The sequence below is a fragment of the Nannospalax galili genome, unplaced genomic scaffold (genome assembly GCF_000622305.1).
Source record: "Nannospalax galili isolate Female #2095 unplaced genomic scaffold, S.galili_v1.0 scaffold142, whole genome shotgun sequence".
NCBI lineage: Eukaryota > Metazoa > Chordata > Mammalia > Rodentia > Spalacidae > Nannospalax > Nannospalax galili.
This window is the reverse complement of record NW_008348793.1, coordinates 813,306-835,375: the sequence shown is the minus strand read 5'-3', so window position 1 is coordinate 835,375 and position 22,070 is coordinate 813,306. Positions and strand designations below refer to the sequence as shown.

At 38.6% G+C, this 22,070-nt stretch overlaps 1 protein-coding gene across 9 annotated transcripts in view; it reads right to left on the bottom strand.

Moving 5' to 3' along the window:
* Positions 1–22,070, bottom strand: part of Ndst3 (N-deacetylase and N-sulfotransferase 3) — a 176,097-nt gene that overhangs the window by 94,161 nt on the left and 59,866 nt on the right. For all 9 annotated transcript variants that reach the window (XR_003851561.1, XM_029569831.1, XM_029569829.1 and 6 more), the window contains exons 3-4: positions 8,586–8,673; positions 2,763–2,917 (exon numbers count right to left, since the gene is read on the bottom strand). Coding sequence is in view for 8 of the 9 variants with exons in the window: in XM_029569831.1 (XP_029425691.1) it covers positions 2,763–2,917; positions 8,586–8,673 (243 nt within the window). In the remaining variant the exon portion in view is untranslated. The remainder of the gene's footprint in view (positions 1–2,762; positions 2,918–8,585; positions 8,674–22,070) is intronic.

Sequence of the window (22,070 nt, the reverse complement as noted above, 5' to 3'; positions counted from 1 at the left end):
AAGGCAGGTGTTTTGGTGCAGAGGGTGAAGACCAGGCTGGGAGTGCAGGATCACAGGCTCAGACTCTTATTTGAAAGGGCACTTGAAATATCTTTCACTCTGACACCCATTTGCATATGTCTCTACTCCCGCTTGAATACCCTTTGGCTCGCAAGGCAGCCTGTAACGTTTTTTGCACATTTTTTTTTTCAGTATTCTCATTGGAAAACATTCATATTCATGTGAAAACTCCACAAGCTCATGGAGAAAATAAGGATAAAGCCCAGTTTAGAAACGAGGCACTAGCACAGGTTAATTGTTTGTTTATTGCCTCTAATGAGTAGATAGTCAAGGCAAATTTCCTCCAGAATAGTTTCCACTGAATTCAAGTGGTTTCTGTTACTTATTATTCTAATAATAAATACGATTCAGTCATGTGGAAAGCTTCTTAGCCCCAGATTGTCTCCTGGGTCATTTTAGAGACTCTGTTGGGGATTTGGGAAACCTAAGGGAAAGATTTTCCTAGTATCCACCCCGCAAGTTCTCCATTTCCCTCACAGTGCCAAGAGGGCCTGCCAGACCCAAGAATTACCCAATAGAAGAGACTCACGCCTGTGAACTGGGCTGTAAAAGGGGTGAGGAGGCCTGGGGGGGGCATTTTATATCAGAGGACTTGAATTTCGGGTTTTATTTATTTTTTCTTTTTTGGTCTTTTTGAGACAAGGTTTCCCTGTAACCCCAGCTAGCCTGGAACTCACTATGTAGACCAGGCTACCCTCGAACTCACAGAGATCTGCCTGCCTCTGCCTCCCCAGTGCTGGGATTAAAGGAAATTCAGTCTTTCTCTCCCTTCATCTATTCTGCTTTAATTAAAGAAATCCACTTGACGATATTAAAACAATATACTGGGCTTTATTTCTTTTGTAAAATAATTTGGGGGGGGTTATATTTCTTATGACCCTTCATGACTATTTGCTACTGCCTAAGAAATATAATTTAGGTTTCCAGTGTATAGTCAGGAATGGCATTCGTAAATCTTTGCTTGATACTTAGATTAAGTTAAAAATTATAAAATTTTGATTCTGAGTTGTTCTTTCAACTTATGAAATTATGAGAAGTGCATATAAAGTCTTGTACATGCCTGTTGTTACTAGGTTCACTTTCAAGCATTTAAAACTGCTCTAACTATGAACACAATATTGCCATCCACTGATTCACCCAAGCAACAATAGGTTACCTGGGTGTCTATACATATCATTCTAGTTTCAAGGAACAGAACCGCAGTGCACTGTTTTCTGAAGGTTATCAAAGCCCCAGTAAGGACAATAACCACTTTCTTTAGGTCACTGATGCCTCACTGTACTGTATTTGCACATTTGCTTCTCTCAAGTTCCTTTCTTTGCTCTCTGTAGATTCGTGAAGCACCTGGAACCATCTGTTGACTATACTCCCTCTTGCTGACCAACATTGCTGCTCTCCGCAGCCTTCGGGACATAGCGGCAGTAAAACTTACGGCACCTAGATAGAACTTTCTGCTGTATTACAACATGGGGCAGCATTTATTTGATTTTACATGATCTTTACTATTCCTGTTTATATTTGGGGGTAAAAAGGCAGCTCTCTACTTGACAGAAGCTTGCAAATATTGTCAAAATACTTTCATTATATTGGTGTTGAGAAGCCCTACACATGCTTTCTTGACAAAATCTCAGTACATAAGAAAGGTGCCCTTGAAACTGTTTGTTGTGGAGAGTAGATGTACTCTCTAATTGCTACCTATAAAGAATTTGGCTTTGTATATCTTTAAGAAAAAAAATGTAGTTTGTAGTTTTTTAAAATTTTATTATTTTTATTTTACGTGTATGTGTTTATTGCCTGCATGCAGGTAAGTGCGCCTGTGTCCTGTAATGGCCACGGAGGACAGAAGAGGCTGTCAGATCCCCTGGAACTGGAATTATGGACAGTTGTAGCTGCCATATAGGTGTTGGGATTTGAACCTGGGTCTTCTGCAAGAACAGTCAGTGTTCTTAACCACTGAGCTATCTCTCCAGACCCTCTATCTGTTCCTTTATCCCAGTCTCATTTCATTCCAACTCATTCTGACGTCTAAATCTTGTTTGAATTTCAAAATGGATCCAATCCCAATCCCATTTTCTTTTTTTCTATTTCTTTTTGTCTTTTTGAGACAGGGCCTCCCTGTAGCCCCAGCTTTCCTGGAAGTCACTATTTAGATCAAGCTGGCCTTGAACTCACAGAGATCTGCCTGCCTCTGCCTCCTGAGTGTTGGGACTAAGGGCATGCACCTCCACACCTGGCTCCAATCCCATTTTCACAATAACTTATCCACCACTTCTGAGGACAGTTGCTTCTCTGCACTGGTGCTTTTGTGTTCTTAAAGACTCTGATATCAGGTCATAGAACATTTCATTTTGTTAGAGAATTATTTACTGTATATACTTTGCCTCCCCAGTACAGCAGGAACTTCCTCTGGACAGGAGACAGGTCTTATGAGTTCTAACCATAAGGCAATGCCATCGAGTCTTCTATTTTGTGAAGTCTTTTTTAAACTAGACCCTCAGAGCATTAAACACAGTGATGAGTGTAGAGTACAAGCTCAAGAGCCACACATGGAAAGGTAATATAAAGATTCCAATGGCCACTGAAAAAAACTGCCTAAAGAGAGCCCGTGCAGAAAGCCTAGAGGAAGTTCCAGGTCAAAGTCCTTGCTGCTTCTCTGACCACTTACACAAATTTCAGCACAGCAGTCAAAGTGGGTTACTTACTAAGGCAAATTTTTTGTTGAGAATCATCTGCTCCACCAAAGATGACTCATTATGGAAGAGGTGGGGCTGCATATGACTCCACATATGAGGAAACCACCAGAACTCATCCACGGACCCCAACAGACAATCATCCCCTTCATCTTCTTCTTCTGTTCCTACAGGAGCAGGAGCAGAAATGATTATTCAGTAATTCCACTTGCATCTATCATCTATATCTATCATCTATCGTCTACCATGTACTCTATTTAAAAGACACCATTTACGCTATCATACACACATACAGAACGTTGAACCTAAAATGTAGCAAAGGAAAATCTACTAGGCAACAATCAGAGACGGCAACAAACATTTCTAAAAATATTGGTTTGTATTTTTAAGTATGTGTATGCCTGTGTATGAGTATGTGCATGTTCACGCAGGTGTCCCAGAGGCCAGAAGAGGGTGCCCTGGAGCTGTAGTTAAAGGTGATTGTGAACCATCTGATGTGGGTGCTGGGAACCAAACTTGAATCCTCTACAAGAACAGTACCTGCTTTTAATTGCTGAGCCATCTCTCCAGCCCAGCCCCAAAACTTTGAAAAGTGGTATTAAACATCATGTTTAATAATAAGCCATTCTTAGCTAATCATTTTCAAAGGCTTTAGATAGTTATCAGTGTCTTATACAAGCTGTAGTTTGGAGAGAATAGGCGATAAATAGAATATTGAGTAATTTACAAATAAGAATATGAGTAAAGAAGAGGGTGTAATAATGTCATGCAATTGAGTCTTGTATTTTGTGAACTAACAGCAGTAAATTATTTTGACATGTGTTATACAATAAAATAAAACGTGTTGTACAATGAAATAATTTAATAATTTGTTCATGGTCTCAGTATAGAATGTCATTTAAGTTAGTGTTTTGCTTCATTTATCACAGTGGACATAGAAGTCTTTTGGGGTCTCTCAGTGATTGCTCCTTTCCCAATTTCTACCCCCCTAGCTACAAGGTAGAGTGAACTGGGACACTTTGTGAAGTGTTTCCTCTTCCGCTGCCCCTTGTCACATATAACTCTGTCTTCCCTCATCTGCTAGCTAGCTTTTGCTCAGAGTTTACTAAATAAGGAGAGAGCAACAGGACTCAGAGTTCTTTAGAAAGATAGCTCAAGTTTATTAGTCCCCCTTCTCTGAATACCATGGTTAGGTTTGCAGTTAAGACTTTATGTATTGGAATCGTGCTGGGTTTAGATAAATGATTTCTGACATCTCATAGGTTTATCTGAAGTTACAGTAAGCATAATTTTATGTCTTTCTTTTTTTTCTTAATAGCTTTGTTTATCCGATTTCCTTTGATCTCACTTTGGGTATACTTCAACTCAGAATCAATTATATTGAGAGCAAGTGTCTGTTTTATTACTTTAAACATTATGATAAAACAACTGAAATGTAGTTGCTTATATTTGGATTATTCTGGCCTTCTTTGTCAGAACTGGAGGAAGACAGGGAAATGAGAAGTCAAATTCCTTATTACAAAATTGTGCTTGAATCTAATAAAGTTACTGTCAGGTTAACTTTATTTTGCTATTCATCTGTTTGAAAACCTTATCTCTGCAGTAGATCCTTCTTTGATTTTATATTAAAAACTGGCACTGCTTGAGACTTTACTATGTTAAGATAGTCCTAATGCTTTATAATGCTGTGTTGTTGAAATCTTAAAACATCCCTACGAAGTAAGGGTGACAGCTAGACTCATTTTACAGCCTGAGGAAACTGATCCTTGGAGAGGACAAGCAGCTTGTTCTAAGTCACGGAAAATGTTGAGGGTCATCCTGAATTTTAATTTAATTAAGCAACTCCAAATTCAGGGCCCTTAGATATTTTTAGCTGGCCAAATATGGACTCCAGAAATAGGGTCAGAATTTATTAATTTAACATTATACTGCTTATAACATTTTCAGTTATTTCTATGTTATAATCAGAATTTATAGATGTTGCTTTCTGGTGTTTTTGTGAAGTATTTCAGCCTTACTAACCCATAGATATAGGGAAGTCTTTTTCCATTTAATTATCCTAACCAAGGATTGCTAAACAGTAGAAGCTCAGTGGAAAATTGGACTCTGATTAATTGAGGGTAGAGACATAAATAGCTATATGACTTCTGGGCCCTTCTATATTCAAAATAAGGTCCTTCAAGTTTAAAATTAAAATCAATCAAACAAGAAAAGGCTTTCTTATGAAAGAAAAATTTTCCATTAAAAAGTACTGCTTTTCTCTTTCAAGACTGGGCAAAAGGACAGAGCTTTCAAAAGAAAAAGGAACCAATTATTTACAAAGAAAGATGATGTACTCTAATTAAATTTTATAACATCTAATTTGAAAGACCGAGAATTAAATTTTATATTTATTCCCACGAAAAGTAATTTTACTGGTCCTAGACATCCCTGGCAATGATTCTGTGACACACAGGTAACAAGACCTCAGAAACCTTGGTTTTAGGTTTTCCCTGTGTTGTGCTTCCTCTGGTTTAAAGACACCACATTTACTGGAGCTGTGGGAAGTACGCAGATTAAAAAGAAAGAGAGACATTTTCAGCACTCAGGAGGAAGGAGCAAGACAGTCACTTCTAGTATTATGTATCTGAAGTAAGAAAACTGAGGGCCTCTTACTTGCGTGGCCTGTCTTCTTACAGTTCTTTTGTGGGTTTGGGCTGTGCTGGTTTTGTTTCTATGGCTCTTCCTATAATCACCATCTGGTTTAAATATGAAATGTCCCAATGGATTCATGTGTTGAAGACTTGGTCCTCAGTGGGTGGTGCTATTTGTGGGGGTGGTAGGAGCTTGAAGCAGAGGGGCCTAGCAGGGGGAACTAGGTCACTGGAGATGCGCTTCTCAGGTACATTTTCCCCCTAGTCCCTTTCCTCTGTTGCACAAGACTATTCCAACAACACATTTTAAAGAGTAAGTCTAAAAGCTACACAGTTTTCCAACAGGAAAACTATGGACCGATGCCTTCTTCCCAAGCTTGGTTGTACCTACTAAGATCATCATGGCCGAACTTGTTGACTGTTAGTTCTGCAAGAAAGGGGTAGGGAGAGTCAGCCACACCTCAAAACCAACCAGTAGAACCCCAGTTCCATGACCAGGAGGGGCTAAGGGTATATAAGCTGAGAAAGCTGGGTGGCGGCTCTCTCACCATATTGTGCACTGTAAGGAAGTCATTATCCATGCCTGGATGGAAACTTTGCAGTGCGTCCTTAGGAGGGTAACACCCACATTCCTGTGAATAAACTCTCACCCATTGCTCTGTAAGTAAACTCAATAAACTCAATGGTTTCCTAGGCTGCAGTTTGGCAAAACTGGACCTCAGTTTGTCAAAGGGACCAAGGGAGGACAGGGCCTGACGTCATTGTGCCTCCCAGGAGGAATTTTAGCTATGTCTGTCTCTGTTTCTTGGTTGTCATGAGATTAGTTGCTCTAATACATACTGCCACCATGACACTCTGCCCTACCACAGGCCGGGAAATGATGATGTAACTAACTGTGGGTAAAACCTCTGCAACTGCAAGCGAAAATAAATCCTTTTCCATCAAATGGTTTCTTGCAGGATTTGTAGCAGTGACAGTCTAACTAACACAACCACTTTCAAACATACTATATATATTCTTATATCTTTGATTTTATCCTGATTCCTTACCTGCATTTTAATTTCCTGTTTTCACAGATGTCAAAGAATCTAACAGCTTGAAATTAAGGTCTGTTTAGGGAGAGACTACAAAAATTATTTTTGGGGGCTCTTTGAAAACTTTATAGTGAAATGTAGTAGAGCCATAGCTCACATTGCTAGACGCATACACTGAACTTCTGCACGTTGGAGATCCTTTCATGAGAAACACTTCATACTGTTTAAGAAACCTTGCATATCACAAAATTATAAATCTGTGATCCATCTGGAATGTATTTTTGTGTTTTCTCAGCTAGGGATCAAGCTACTGTCTTTTCACCATAAAGTTCTGCTATTGACAGCAAGTGCTGGAAAGCCTGTCCTTCCACCCACTACAATGAGGTACTGTCAGAGAAAACATTGTTTGAGTCTAGGATGCCTGTGTGACCTTTTCACCACTGCGCCACTGTCAGAGATGAGATGCTGTGTGAACTGTGCCCCACTACACTGAGTGTCACTGTCAGAGAGGAGATAAGCACGCCTGTGTGGACCATTCCCCACCGCACCAAGTGTCATTGTCAGAGAGGAGCAACCACCTCGCTCCCCTTCCGGCTGCATCTGCTCCTTGTCATCACAGTTACTTGCAGTGACTTTATAGTTAATAACAATGTTTGCTAGTGAGACCACTGCAGTTTTGTTCACCTTCCTCAAGATTACTTGACTGTTCTTGGCTGTTTGTATTTTCATATAAATTTTAGAATCAGTTTATTAACGTCCACAAAGAACTTGTTATGATTATGACTGAGATCATATTAAGCTTATAGTTCGATTTGGAAGGACTGACTTGGTAAATACTGAGTATTCCCATCCTTGGACATATTTAGGCTTTTTAAAGTTACACTTCATGAAACTGCAAAACTTTTAGACTTACTCTTTGAAATTTGTTGATGGAATAGTAAGTGGGTACTTTATATATATTTAACTTTCCAAAACTCTGTTGATGGTATGTGAAAATACAACTGATCTTGTGTATTAAACAAGATTCAAAAAGTGATTAGAAAAGAAAAGATAAATTGAGGAATATTAAAATTTAAATATTTTTGTTAACCAAAAACATGACGAGAGGGAAAGAACGACACAGACTGTGAAAGAAAGAACACATGAACTGGGAAATCATCGTTATGAATAGATTAGAAATCGCTGCAAATCAGTAATAAAAAACGAGAAAACAGAGAAACAAACAATTGCTTCTCAAAAGAGGATCTCCAAATAGCCAGTACACATTGTAGGAAGCTCACTTCCTATTCACTGCAGAAAAATGTACTTTAAAACCACCATGTGAATTTCTGTATTCCTACAGAAAGGCTAAAACTTTAAAAGTAAAACAGTATGAAATGCAAGGCCATGCAACAGCAGCACTGCTCACACTGCTGGAAACACACAGTGGACAAACCACCTTGAAAAATCAGTGGGCATTTCCTCTTAAAGATGATCATGTGTGTACCAGTGAGCAATTTCACTGCCACCTGACAGCCAACAGGAAAGAATACTTAAGTCCTCTGAAGGACAGGGATGAAGATGTCCTAACGGGATGATTTAAGAAAAGCCAAAGATTGGAAAGAGTCCAACCGTCTATGCTGGGGTGGAATGAGTAAAGACAATGTTCAGACAATGAAATACTACTACAGAATAAGAGGTCAGTGAATTACAATCTCTGTGACGTATCGGTGCAACAAAAATAACGTTGAACAACAACAACAGCTGGATACTAGTGAATTCTTTTACTTAGGTCAAAGCTAGGTGGAGCTAACAAGGCATTGGAAGCTAGGACAGCAGTTTTCTCTGAGGGAGCTAGTGACTATAAGGGAAAAAGACGGACGGGCTTCTGGTAGTGTTCTCTTTCTTGATCTGTCTTAGAGTTACGTGACTGTGCATAGCTTGTGAAAATTCACTGAAGGTTACGTTTATTATTTATGGATATATCAAAATTATAGTTCAGTAGAAAGGAGAGTCATTAGAAAAATACCATAAACTTTAGAACCATTAACATTTTCTAAATGTTAAAAATAGTGTGCTAAATGGAGCTAAATGATTATGAGGAAAAGTAGGGGAGGGACATAAAAGATGCAGGAAGTGGGGACAGGAGGGAAGTGCGGTCCCAAATAGAGTGGTCAGAGGAGCCTTACCTGTGTGATAAAATTTCCCTGAAAATCCCAAGTTGAATGTAAAATTTGTGATTTGAGCACGCAAAAGATTCTGAGTGTCAAGCAGGGCCTGGAATACAGAATTTAAGAAGACGTATCAGTCTGGGAATGGCACTGAGAAAGAATCACCACAAAAACCTTCCTTTTGCATCCAGAGGCTCAAATGATGCAGAGCAGAGGACGCTGAGACCACACGTAACACATACATGTACTTAGCTTTTAGCCCACAATAAATCATTAAAAAGCATCAGCTAGAGAAAAGGAAGCTCAACGAAAAGCTTAATAGTGTGTGCAAAGGAGCTGGCTTATAATATGTAAGATATCTCCTTTCACCCCCTAGGGACCAATTTCAGAAGAAGGATCCTCATTCTAAATGAAGCTTGGTGAGAACACACGGAAACACTGGCTTCTCAGATAGAGCTTTGTCCTTCCAAATACTCCCCAAAGGTAGTGGTTGTTATTCAAAAGAAGATAGCTCCAGTAAGTAAATGCCCAACTGACCCTTTCTTTCAAAAAACAAGCCAAGTCCCCACCATGACTAATCTTGACTGGCAATTGGACTGGATGGAGACGCACTTATGAGATTAGTAAAGTGACCCCCGGGTGTGTCTTCAAGGGACTGTGCAAGCAGGATTAACTAGGGGGAAAATCTGCCCCGAATGTGACAGCATCACACAATGTCTTGGGATTAGGATGAAACAGAAGAGTAAAGGAAAAAGTCAGATTGCTTGAGCAGCCTCTTCTGTGCTTCCTGGCTTCTGTGACATAAACTGCTGTGCTCCCTCTCCACCACGATGAAGCGAAATCTCCAAAAGCATAGGCCAGTAAAAAGTTGTTTATGCCAAGTGTTTTCTTACAGTAACAACCACCACAATGTACTACCACTTACACTAAATCCATTTTGAAGCATTAATGACACCGGCTTTGAGTATTTGTTAGATTTTTTTTTTCTTTCTTCTCCTTTACTTTCTCATTTTTATTTAAATTCTAATTATTTGAATTATTCTCTCTCTCTCCTTAAAACTGAGTGTCCACCTCAGCCAAGTATAAACAGCACTGCTTGATTGGAAAAGGATCTTGGTCAGCACATGAGGAAATAGAAGCAAAATGTCTTGCATATTGTCACAGACAAAAGGACCCTAAATTAAATGTACAAACACAAACTAGCCTCTCATTTTCACTCTACCATCCAGACCCTTTCCTGTAGTATATATAGGTCCACAACTAAATTTTGCTTTGTTAAGAGTAGAATACTTGGAAGCACGTTCTGAGTTGCTATCATTTTGTTCAGTGACCACCTGAAGACTGTGTGCCTCGTCTGAATACAACTGAGTGTGTGTAAATACAGAGGTAGCAAGCTTCTGATCTCACACTTCAGCTCACCTCACCAATAGTTTTTGAAATGTAGGTATCTAATTCTTTTTTCTATCATTTCTTTATTATCCAGAGTCAGCCCCATGGTATGCATGACTGAGCTGCATAACATGCGGGTCTACATGGCACTGAAAAATAGGCCTGCTGGGGGATCTTCATACTGAGCTACAGGGGTAGAAAGATGAACTGATGCCAGGGCCACTGGGCCAGGTGACGGCTTGTCTTTACAAGGGTGGGACATAGGATGGGCAAGGGAAGAAAAGACAGGCGAGCGTGCTACAGTGAAGAATGGGTCTTCTCTTTGCAGCTGGTGCTCAGAGGCACTGCCTAGGTACACGCTCTGAGTCTTTTTCTTTTGGTCCCTGTGGAAGGAACTTCAGATAAGGAACTTATAGTGCAGTTATGCAGAGGACAGGCCTGGAAGTAGGTGGTCTTGAATTCTGGATCTAACTCTTTTCCTCTTTGGGGCATGTCACTAAACGTTCAAAGCCCGAGTCTTATAATTTTTAAAGTAAGGATAGTAGTACTTGCCTCAAAGCTCTGTTCTGAGGATTGAATAACTCATTTGTGCTGTTGCTGTAGTGACCAGCATAGTGTGGGGCAGTTATTGCTGCTGTTCTTCTCTTACTTCCACAGCAGCCATCACTGTGGCTGACATGGTCATTGTCCTCAGTGCTGTAGGGACAACCACGGTGCTTGAACTGCACTTGTGAAGTGGAGACAGTCTTCTAATTCAGAATTATAATGAGACTAAATCGTATATGCAGGAGTGGTTGGTGAAGTTTTCTAAAAGTTCATAAAATATTAGCTATCTCTCATTTATCTATTATCTATCATTTGTTCCATCTATGCATCATCATTCAATCACCTATGTATCATCTATCTACCATTTGCCTGCCATCTACCTATCATTCTTTCTTCTATCTATCCATCATCTGTCATCTCCCATCTCCCTATTGACTATCCATTTATCTGTCATCTACCCAACCATCCTCCCACCCATTCATTCACTGCTTAATGTGCTTTCTCATTTATATCTTCTAGGCCCCAGTTCTCCCTTCCTGCCTGCCACTATTTCTCTCAGCTGAATGTTCTAGATTACACATCCTATGTCTCGTTCCTTCTTCCTGGACCTTATCTATCTCTCTTATTTTACTTACTCCATTTCAGTATTTTATTATCCTTTCAGTGGTTAAAGAGTCAAAACCCATTTTTAAGTTAGTTTTTGGCTATTCAATGATCCCACCTTAAAACTGAGTAAGTTGGCAGTTTTCTCCCCTCTGCCTCCCTTTTCCTCAAACTAGCCTCCAGTTTGCACTTTGCTTTGGAACCATTTATTCATTTTTAATGGACAGTCATGGTAATTGTTGGGAAGAGACCAAGCAAACCTATGTTATCCCTAGGCTTTAGAAGCTTAATTAACGACTTGCAAAACAACATCTTCAACAACTAAAATGCATTCATTACAATTACTCAACTAGCCCTAATTTTTGCAAGTTTAAGTTGGCATTTTATACATTTATTACACATTCTGAAATCATTTAAAAGATATATTGAAACAGATGGTAGACACTAATCATGCCTGTGTATGGTGACATGTGTTCAAGAAATCGGTAAAGTATGCCTAGAGGTGTCCATGAGGGCTCTGACACATGACAGAATCGACCCTTGGAGGATGTACAATACACAGGCATTATTGGAGGGGGTCAGACATAGGCCATGAGGCCTGGCTAGTGGAAGGAGGACACTGGGCTTGTCCTTGGGGGCTGTATGGTGCCCTGGCTGGCCTGGGTAGTCCCTTTCTCTGCTTCTTGGCTTCCATAACGCACTGCTCTGCTCCACCACACATCCCTGCCATGAAGAACCGAGGCCTCTGAGACCAAAAGCCAAAATCAGTCTTTCTTCCTTAAAGTTAGTCTCCCAGGGATTTGGTCACAGGGTCAAAAATTGAGTAGTCGATACACATGATGAAGAGCTAAACTTATTTGCAGATGATATCTTGTATACTTAGTAGAAATACTTCTCATATCTAAATTGCTTTTATAAGCCAGATTTTGGGAATGTGCATAAGAAAAATGTCATATATTTATGCATTATTTCCATCGTTTTGAAAGATACTTCTTGGTGAATTGTTCTGTGCAAGAAGTTTAAGCACCCAGGAATATTTTTAGATCTTTTACTTTTTACTAGACTGTTTATTTATAGCATGATTTTATGCAATGCTATTCCATGTTAAACTGAAACAGTTGATTCATTGCTATGAACAAAATATTGTAAAATGATAGTTTGCTTTTATTCTGTATTTGTGATGTCTAAAATGATGTCATAATATATAAGACTCTAATAATAAGAAACTAGATCAATGCTGCAATACCGAATTAGAAAAACTACACATTTTGGACAAGCAAACTCTGTCGAGTACGCAGAGCACCCCGATATACAAGACACATCTCAAACACCAACGCAGGACCCTGAAAGCACACGTGTTTGGTGTCTAAAGTGGGTTCATTGTTGAAAAATGCTATTGCTATTTTTAGGAATTTCAAAATACAGTATTTATTTAACATTATAGCGTAGGGCTTTTTTGTCGTTGTGTTTTGTTTCTTTCGTCTTTTGAAACAAGGTCTCCCTGTAGCCCCAGCTGTCCTGGAACTCACTATGTAGACCAGGCTGGCCTTGAACTCTCAGAGATCTGCCTGCCTCTGCCTCAGAGTGCTGGGATTAAAGGCGTGTCCCACTTCGCCCAGCTATAGTGTAGTTTTAAAATTCTATATATCAGTAATTATTTCTTAAAACAACACATTTTTCTAATCAAAAATTAAAGTCATTTATAAGTACAGTAATGTTTAAATGCATTTGAAAGCATTTAAAGATCTGATTAGAGGCAACAAACGATCTATAAGTTTTCCTCTCATTTTTTTCAATAACTAAGCCAATCTATTTACATGCAGATATATGGTGATAAACATAAATTAAAATCATAGATAGCTTCAGTGCTGTGAAAGAAGACTTAGAGCATGCTAATTAGAATTTAAAAATATGGACTTTCCAGCATTCTGGCTCATGTCTATAATCCTAGCACTTGGGGTGGGGAAAGATCGAGGCCAGCCTGGTCTACATAGTTAGTTCCAGGCCAGTTGGGGCTACAGGGAGACCCTGTCTCAAAAATCCAGAAAACTAAATAAATAAATAAATAAATAAATAAATAAATAATAAACAAACCAGATTTGAAATTTTCATTTAACAATATATTATGACCTTTATCTTATTACATTACTACTTTACATCAAATTTTCTAATTGAAGCAGAATACTGGTGACATCAAATGGGTGTACTATTTTTGCTGTTGATTTTGAGATAGGGTCTCCTGAAACTATGTCAACTAGGCTGGCCTTGATTTCAGAGATCTCTCTGCCTCTGCCTCCCCAGTGCTGGGATTAAAGGCAACCATGACCTTCCAGGTTTACTATATTTGATTTGATCATTTCAGCTTAGTATAAAATTGAGTTCTCTACATTTTGGCAAATATAAATATTACTCTCTGTGTAAGATGTATTTATATAGTAAGAAGGCAATCACTCTTAGATCACAAAATAATTCTATTCATTCTTCAACAAACAAGCCAACTTTGCACCAAATTTGCAAAGGCTTAGTAAAGGGGGCATAATATCCCCAACATTCTAACAGCACTGCATTTGAATATAATTCAAACATTTTAAAAAATTATTTTTACAAATTTGAATCTATATACTGCTCCTTAGTGTTTCAAGTCCACATTATGCAAAGTCAAGAACATTTACAAGCATTTAAAGATCTGATTAGAGGCAACAAATGATCTAAATTAAGGAAATTGAGCTCTCAGGATTGAGTAAAAGGAAAGCTTTTATATCTCTTTGGATTTTACCCAACTTTCCTTAACAGAATGAATATATCAAAAAGAGTAAATGAAAGAGAAAATTAAAATTAAACATAATTGCAAACATTTTTTTATAGAAAGTCATGTTAGTTTTCACCAAATGTGTGCATTCTTTAGGGGAACATCTGCTAATTTTTCTTTCCTATGTCTACTGCCTACATTATACTTCAAACCACTTTAGCATTGGTAAGTAACAAACTAGGTTGGTGAGCCAAATCGAAGATGAGGAAGAAATTTTGATGTTGAGTGTGTTCTTTAGCAACAGGAAAAATATGCATGTTGTAAAATTAAATGAAAACATTTGGGTAGCTAATTATAAAGTTCTGTATCTATTTCTCTACCTATACACACATGCAGATTCAAGCATCAGAGATACTCTGTGTGACAAGCATCACTGTTGCCATTTCAAATCAAATGGAGAAATGGAGAAATGTCCCTGGGACCTTTCCCAGCATGTAGAAAAGTGACGGTGGTGCTAGGAAAGCAAACCTTTGCCCTTACTTTTACCAAGCTTTAAAACTTATCTGACACAAAATTTCATCTATTTTTTCTTGTTACCCATGTGAAAAAATAAAACGTGCTTCTAATTTTCAACTGTATTTTAGATTGATCTGTGTACTTACGTAGCTGCTTAATCAACCCTAAAGAGGAAGATTATCCAAGCAGCTGTATTACAGTCACCTTCTCAGAGCTTTGTGATCTTTTCTAAATGACATTAGTGAATTCTTCTTTCTCTTCCTGAATATTCACGTGTCTTATGTTTGCACTGAATTAGCAGAGTAAGAACAAAGTTTTATGTGAAAGCTATGGAGTAAAAAGTTGCATATAGTAATCTTGAATTATTTTGGTTACAGCCTTTAATTCATCTAGAACATATATTATGCAGAACCTCTAAATTATGTAGTGAGGGAATTTTTTTCTTAGAAGAGTTGTTGGATTGAGATTGGAAAACAATGATTTGAAGCTAAAAAACAAAATTCTGAGTATTGAGTGTTATTCTTATTGTTTGCTTGAAATTGTTATGCATATTTTATTTAGCATGGTTGATATGCTTAAATAGGCAAAATACTGATGTACTTTTAAAAGAAGAAATAAATGCAAAACAAAGTTCACAATTCCTTACAATACAGTATCTTCAGGGAACTTTTAGCTTCATCTCATTTAATTATTTAAGAAAAGGCTTTCATGTCCTAAAATATTTTAATACCTTAAAATGCTTGCATTTAGGGGCTGGAGAGATGGGTCAGCAGTTAAGAGCACTGACTGCTTTTGCAGAGGACCCGGGTTCAATTCCCAGCACCTGCATGGTGGCTACGAATTGTCCTTAACTCCAGTTCCAGGGGAATCCGAAGTCCTCTTTTCACCTCCATGGCATTGCATGACACGGGTGTGCTCACATACATGCAGGAAATACACTCATATACATAAAATAAAAATAACAAATTAAAAAAAAAAGCACCTTAAAAAAAAATACTTGCTTTTAGCAGTACAGGAAACAGAAGTATAGGTTCCCACATAAGGGGACAGATGCATCACCACCTACTTCCCATCCTAGAGCAAATTAGCCTCCTTCAGTAGTTGTAGAGCTATGTTAAAAACCTCTATTCTTCCCAAGAAGTGAAAATACTAAATATGTATAAAACACACACACTGAAAATGGACTCTAGCCACCCCTTCTTAAAGGTGTATATTAAAAGCAAAGCGAGGCAAAGACTTGACTATCAACTCTGTGAGGTAGCAACTGTGCTTGCCCTCCTCATGACTGTATTTCTAAAGCCCAGCATGGTGTCAGCAGCAGGCCCAGCAAGTGGGTGCCTGTACAGTGGGAATGAATGAGGTCAGGAAGCTTGTAGAACATTTAGACATTCATTTGTCTACTGTAGGAATTACTTTTACAATATGTACATACTCTGGACACATGACTTTCACCTAACCTTGCAAACAAAACATCAATCTTATAGTTATCCAGTGAGACAAGCTCATTGAGCCCTGAGCTTATCTTATGACCTGGTCATATGACCTTAATCCCTCATGACCCTTCCATGTCTTTGACTTATAATAATGTATGAATGTGTGTGTGTGTGTGTGTGTGTGTGTGTGTTAATATATTGAGTGCTGTAAACAGTGTTTACCCTATTGCAAACAATAAGAAATTTGATGTTTATGACTGTGTGCCTTGGTCTAGGTCAAGGGATTGGTAAGAGCAAAATTTTCTTTAAATTCTCTGACTTTTACTTCCCCATTTCATGCTGGAGATACTGTTTCAATAAAACAAATATTGGGCCCTTGTTCTAGAGCATAGTTCTGAGAAACCTAAAGGAAAAGACTCTCATTTTCAGCAGTTTGGATCTGCTCTTGGCCTTAAAAAAGATGTTACAAATCAGGCTTTTTTTTTTTTTTTAAATTAATGCATAGCCCTAATGTGGTGTTACATACTGTGATCTATTTCAAATATTATTTTACTATTTGAATTTGTTTCATAAACTATTTTAATCTTGATAAAAATTTTAATACAATTCAAATTGAAAAATATTTCAAAAATTTTTGAAAATGTACCCTATGTCAAGTGTTTCTTTTCATATTATTCTGCTAAGTTTTGTGATCAGTTTCTGAGAATATAGCAAATTAAATAATATAAAGTGATTGCAACGAAAGATGCTAAAAAACTTAATATATAAAAAAAATCAATGCACACAAATTGCATATATATGCAAATTAGAATAGAGGCAAAAGACACATCTCATTCCACTGTGAGCTAGTCACTGTTCTTTACTGATAAAAATCCCCTGAAAGTTGATTAGTTAAAGTTGTGCCATAAAAATATAAATGAAGTTGTTCATTCAGTTCACGTATACTGAGCGTCTACTTTATGTCACACCTTGTGTCAGTTGCTGGGATAATCAAATTAGACCCATCACTCAGTTGCAATATGTTTTGAGGAGAAAATGAAATAATATCTGGCAAGAGTCTTTTTACTCTCTAACACACGGAAAAAAATTATTACCATAGTTGAAAATAAATTTTTCGGGAAATGGTTCGCTTTGTATCTCTACCTTGCCTGCCTCACACCATCCAGTGTTATTTGGTAAAAGCTCAGAAAGTTTGTAGACTAAATTGATGAATGCTTGTAACCTGAAGTCAGGAGCATTTTAGCCCTGATGCTGAAGCGTGGCTCTGGGGCTAAAATCAAAACAAAGAAAAAACCAAGAGCCTATTCAGAGAGATAATAAACAAAATGGCTCCTGGAGGGAAGTTTTCTGAGCTGATCCCAGCTCCCAGGGAACTGAGTAACTTTTCACTCTGACCAAGTGTCTTTCCTAAGCCTGCTTTTCCTGTTCTACATTAAAAATAAAAAAAGAGTACTTGGTTTGTAAATTTAGAATGAAATATTCTCTTTGAGCCTAATAGCTATAACACAGTCATCACAACAAAACCATAATCTCTTATTTCAATTCTGAAGAAAAGTTAAGTTATAAAACCTAAAAAAACAAAACAAAATGAGAAAAATATTTTTGTTAAAACTTAAAACTGTTAAACATATATGCTAATTTAATTTTGTGTCTTTATAGGTGATCAAGACCTGTCACAGACCTGTCATAGACTTGTCACAGACCTCTCATAGACCTGTCATAGACCTGTCAGAGACCTGTCTACTTCAGTAAAAGTATCTTGAGTTTTAGCCAGAGATTCTGTTCCCTCAACTGAAGAATTCTCTTGAACAATGTGATTAGCCTGTAAATCTCTGCAGAATGTCAGAGATTTCATGAATTTACGTAAGGAGAAACAGCTTCTGCCTTTCTGGTTTTTTTGTTTTTTTTTCCTTCCTTTGAAGTAAGAAAATTATGAAGTTTTAGATTCCAAATAAACAATGAAATCAGTAACAGAAATAGCATTTACAGATGTCAACATCAGATTTCTTAAGATTTGTTTGTTATTTAAAAAATCAGCTTGTTAGTGTTGTTTGATTTTAAGCTTCTGCCATAAATAGGGACTTTTGATTTTCATCTATTTTGTTTACTATAAGGTCAAAAGAACTCAAACCAATTAATTCAGACTTAAAACAAACAACAACAACAACCCCTCCCCCCAAAAAATCCTAGATGCTGTGCATTCCTTCCATGAGCTTTAGTTAAATGGGGTCATTTATTCCATTTTAGAAAGAGTCCTGACTGTTTAAATGCCTCAGGCACATTTCTCAAAGCAAGGCTAAGCTTTATATTTTATCTTAAACTTTCAACTTTTTGTGAAAAGTTAGATCAAACAAGAGAATGGCCTGCGAGCCTCGCTGCATGTAGGTCTGCAGGATCTGATGGTCCTCAGTAGAGCTGATGCCTGGCTGGGGTGTATCACTGCTTCTGCCATTCATGGTGTTTCCATCCTGTTCTCAAAGCTTATGTCTTCTCATGTGTTCAGGACCAGCAGCAGTGTGCTCTTCCTCGCATGAAACTCTTCTCACTCTTTGTGGTATGTTTGATTGTATGTGGGTGCACACTCCTGTGTGTTCACACTTTGTGTAGAGGCCAGAGGTCAACTGTGGCTATTCTTCAGGAGCCATTCACCTTCCTAAAATTTTTTTCTTTACATTCTTTCCCTTCATTCCCTCCTTCCCTCCCGCCCTCCCTCCTTTCCTTCCTTCCGTTCTCTCCTCCTCCTCCTTCTTATTCGTGTGTGTGTGTGTGTGTGTGTGTGTGTTAATATGTTTGTGTGACTGTAGGCAACTGTGTGCCATGAAGACCATGTGGCAATTAGACAACAACTTTCAAGAGTCAGTTCTCTCCTTCCACGTGGGTCTTAAGGATTTAACTGAGGTTGTCAGACTTGCTCAATAAACTCTTTCACCTTCTGAGCTGTTTCTCTGGCCTCATCGTGTTTGGTTGCGCTATGGTCTCTCGCTGGGACCTGAAGCCCACTGTTTTACAATAGACTGGAGGGCCTACAAGCCCCAGGGAGCTTCCGGTCTCTGCCTCCCCAGCACCGTACAAGTGCACACCACTATGCCTGGCTTTCTATGTGCATGCTGAAATGGGGTTCAGGTCCTCACATTAGTTCAGCAAGCACTGTACTGACTGAGCTGTCCCCACAGCCCACCTTCTCATTCTTAATAATATCACTTTCTATGATAATAGAAAGTGATAATATCACTTTCATAAACCTCTCATTTGGGAAGAAATCAATATACAAAAATATAAGGGTATATCAGATTTTGGTGTGTAATTAGTGTGGAACTTACTCAGAAAAACAAGGGAAGCACACAGACAGTATAAACCTGAAGGCTTTAGCTTTTGAACGAATTGAACAGAATACTAAATATCTCTCTTCTAAAACCTCTGATCAGTCTCAGTGTTTCTAATAAATCATAGGCTTAATTTATATTTTGAGTTGTAATTGGTAGGGTGACTCTAAAACTGGGAAAGATTCCATTACTTTATCCTATTTAGGTCACTAAATAGTCATTTGCTTGGGCTGGAGAGATAGCTCGGCAGTTAAGAACACTAATTGTTCTTGCAGAAGACCCAGGTTCGACTCCCAGCACCTACATGGCAGCTAACAACTGTCAGTAACTCCAGTTCCAGGGGATCTGACAGCCTCTTCTCTCCTCTGTGGGCGTTGCACAACACAGGTGCACTTATCTACATGTAGACAATACATACATACACATAAAAATAATAATTAAAATATTTAAAGAAATAGTCACTTACTCTCAGTCACCCAGCTGAGATGTAAATTAATGACCTTTTTGCTCCTTTAAAAGGAATCTAGTCCGGATGTCACTTTTTCATTTCCCTAATGACAAAATTATTCTTTATTTATAAAGATAACTTTAAATAAAACTGAAATTAAAATGTAGTCAATGATTCATGTCACCTAAGTTTTACATACATATCTAAACATCAATGAAAAAGTATTTTCATATATTTCGTTACCAAGGAAGCAAGGATTTACAAATCAAATTGCTTCATTTCCAAAGCTTTGTCTTTGCACTTCACTTCCCTGCTTCAATGTTTGATATAGAATGATTCAGAGAAATGCAGTATTGGTTAAGAATATTTCAAAAGCCTGGGACTAGAGGATAGCTCAGTGGTTAAGGACACTGGCTGGACTTGCAGAGGACCCAGGCTCAGTTCCCAGCACCAACATGGCAGCTAACAACCATTCATAACTCCAGTTCCAGGGGATATGACACCCTCTTTCGGCCTACACTGGCATTTCATGACATGGGTGCACTTGCCTACATACAGACAAAACACTCATACACATAAAGTAAATAATATTAAAAGAAACTTCAAAATATATTTCAAATGTATTCATTTTACACAGATGTTTCCAAAATTACCAATTTCCAATAGGAGTTTATCATGCTTTGGGTCTGTTTGAAGATACAAAGGTTTGCTGCTGGAAGCATGGTTCTCAGTGGTGCTATAGAACCTTTAGGAGGGCATGATGGGGTGTCCTTAGGTTAAGTGGAGGCAGGACCTTGGAAGGAGACTGTGGGTCCCAGATGCTTTGGCTTTCTGTTTCATGATGTAGTTTCTTTATTCTACACATGCCCTTGCCATCTTGCACAGAAGATACTGCTGGGAGTGGGGATGGGGATGGGCCCTTGCCAGAACTGGTGTCATGCTGTTTAGACATTCAGCCTCCAAGACTGTGAGGTTCTTTATAAAGCTAGCCTTCCGTGGGTGTTCTGTTACAGTAAGGAAAAAGAACTAATACAGAAAATTGATATAGAGTCCTGGAGCTGTTACTATTACCATCACTGAAAGTGTAGCTGTGGCACTGTGCATCAATCAGGCAGACAAAGGAAAAACTTGGGCTTAGAGGCCAGACCTGGATCATCACAGGCAATTGTGTTAAGGATTCCAGAAAAGGAGGGGAGAGTGCCTGTCAAGATAGAAATGAATTCCCCCAAATAGGAGTGCCTGCCAGCTCTGAAAGTGATGCGACGGACTAAGCTTACCTTGTGCACCAGTATTCCGTAACAGTGAAAGACTTATATGGGGATCTCTTTAACCAGTTAATGAGAGATGATCCTTCAGCTGCTAACGGTGCAGATTTTAAAAAATATATTTTTATTTTTATTTTATGTGTGTGTTAGTGTTTTGCCTGCATGAATGTAAGTGCAACACATGTGTGCAATATCCCACAGAAGCAAAAAAGAGTGTCAGATCCCCTGGAACTGGAGTTACAGACAGTAGTTAGGTACCATGTGGGTGCTGAGAACTGAATCCAGGTCCCTGAAAGAACAGCAAGTGTTCTTAACTGCTGAGACATCTCTCAAGCCCCCAGAGTTTTTAAAGGCTGGGTCTTACTGTGTAGCCCCAGCTGGCTTGGAATTTGCTATGTAGACCAGGTTGGACTGAATCTCACAGAGATCCACCTACCTTTGCCTCCTGAGTGCTGGGATTAAAGGTGTATTCCACTATATCTTGCTTGATATAAAAAATTTAATTTTGGGAGAAATATTTACTCCAAAATTGTGGAAATATTTCAGCATTCATAATGATAGCAAGTAAGTTGTAAAAGATACATTGGTAAACGTTAATTATTGGTAAATGTTGATTTTCAGGCAGGTTCTCAGTATTTAAATCTTTCAGCTTCCACGCTGCTATCACTGAACTTAAAACCTGATTGTTGTGTTGATGATGCCATGAAGTAAAGGAAATTGCAACATTTAGGTGTGAGTTGTGAGTTATGCAACTCAGGGTGGAGTGTGGAGAGCCACAGCCTCCGCCGCCATTACAAGATGGCGCCGGTATCCGGACCTTCTTAAAAGTAAACATCCTGCCACACCCATAAGGGGCGTGCACAAGAGCCTGCTTTCCCTCGCCTCCTCCCGTGGCGTGATCTCCAGCAACCAATCCGCTTCTTATGATCTCCAGCAACCAATCCGCTTCTTATACATCATAAATGGGACCTTTGGGGCATATATAAGCAACAGCTCTCCCACTTCTCGGCGTCTTTGGTCTTCAGTCTTCAAATAAACTGCTGCAGAAGGATCCTGACTTGTCCTCCCGCGTCGTTCTTGCCGGCGAGACGGAAAGCGGTCGGGGACAAAAATCCTAGAGGGAATTGGACTAGAGGGAACATACCTCATTATAATTAAAGCTATATACAACAAACCCACAGCCAATATCATTCTAAATGGAGAAAAACTGGAACTATTCCCATTAAAATAA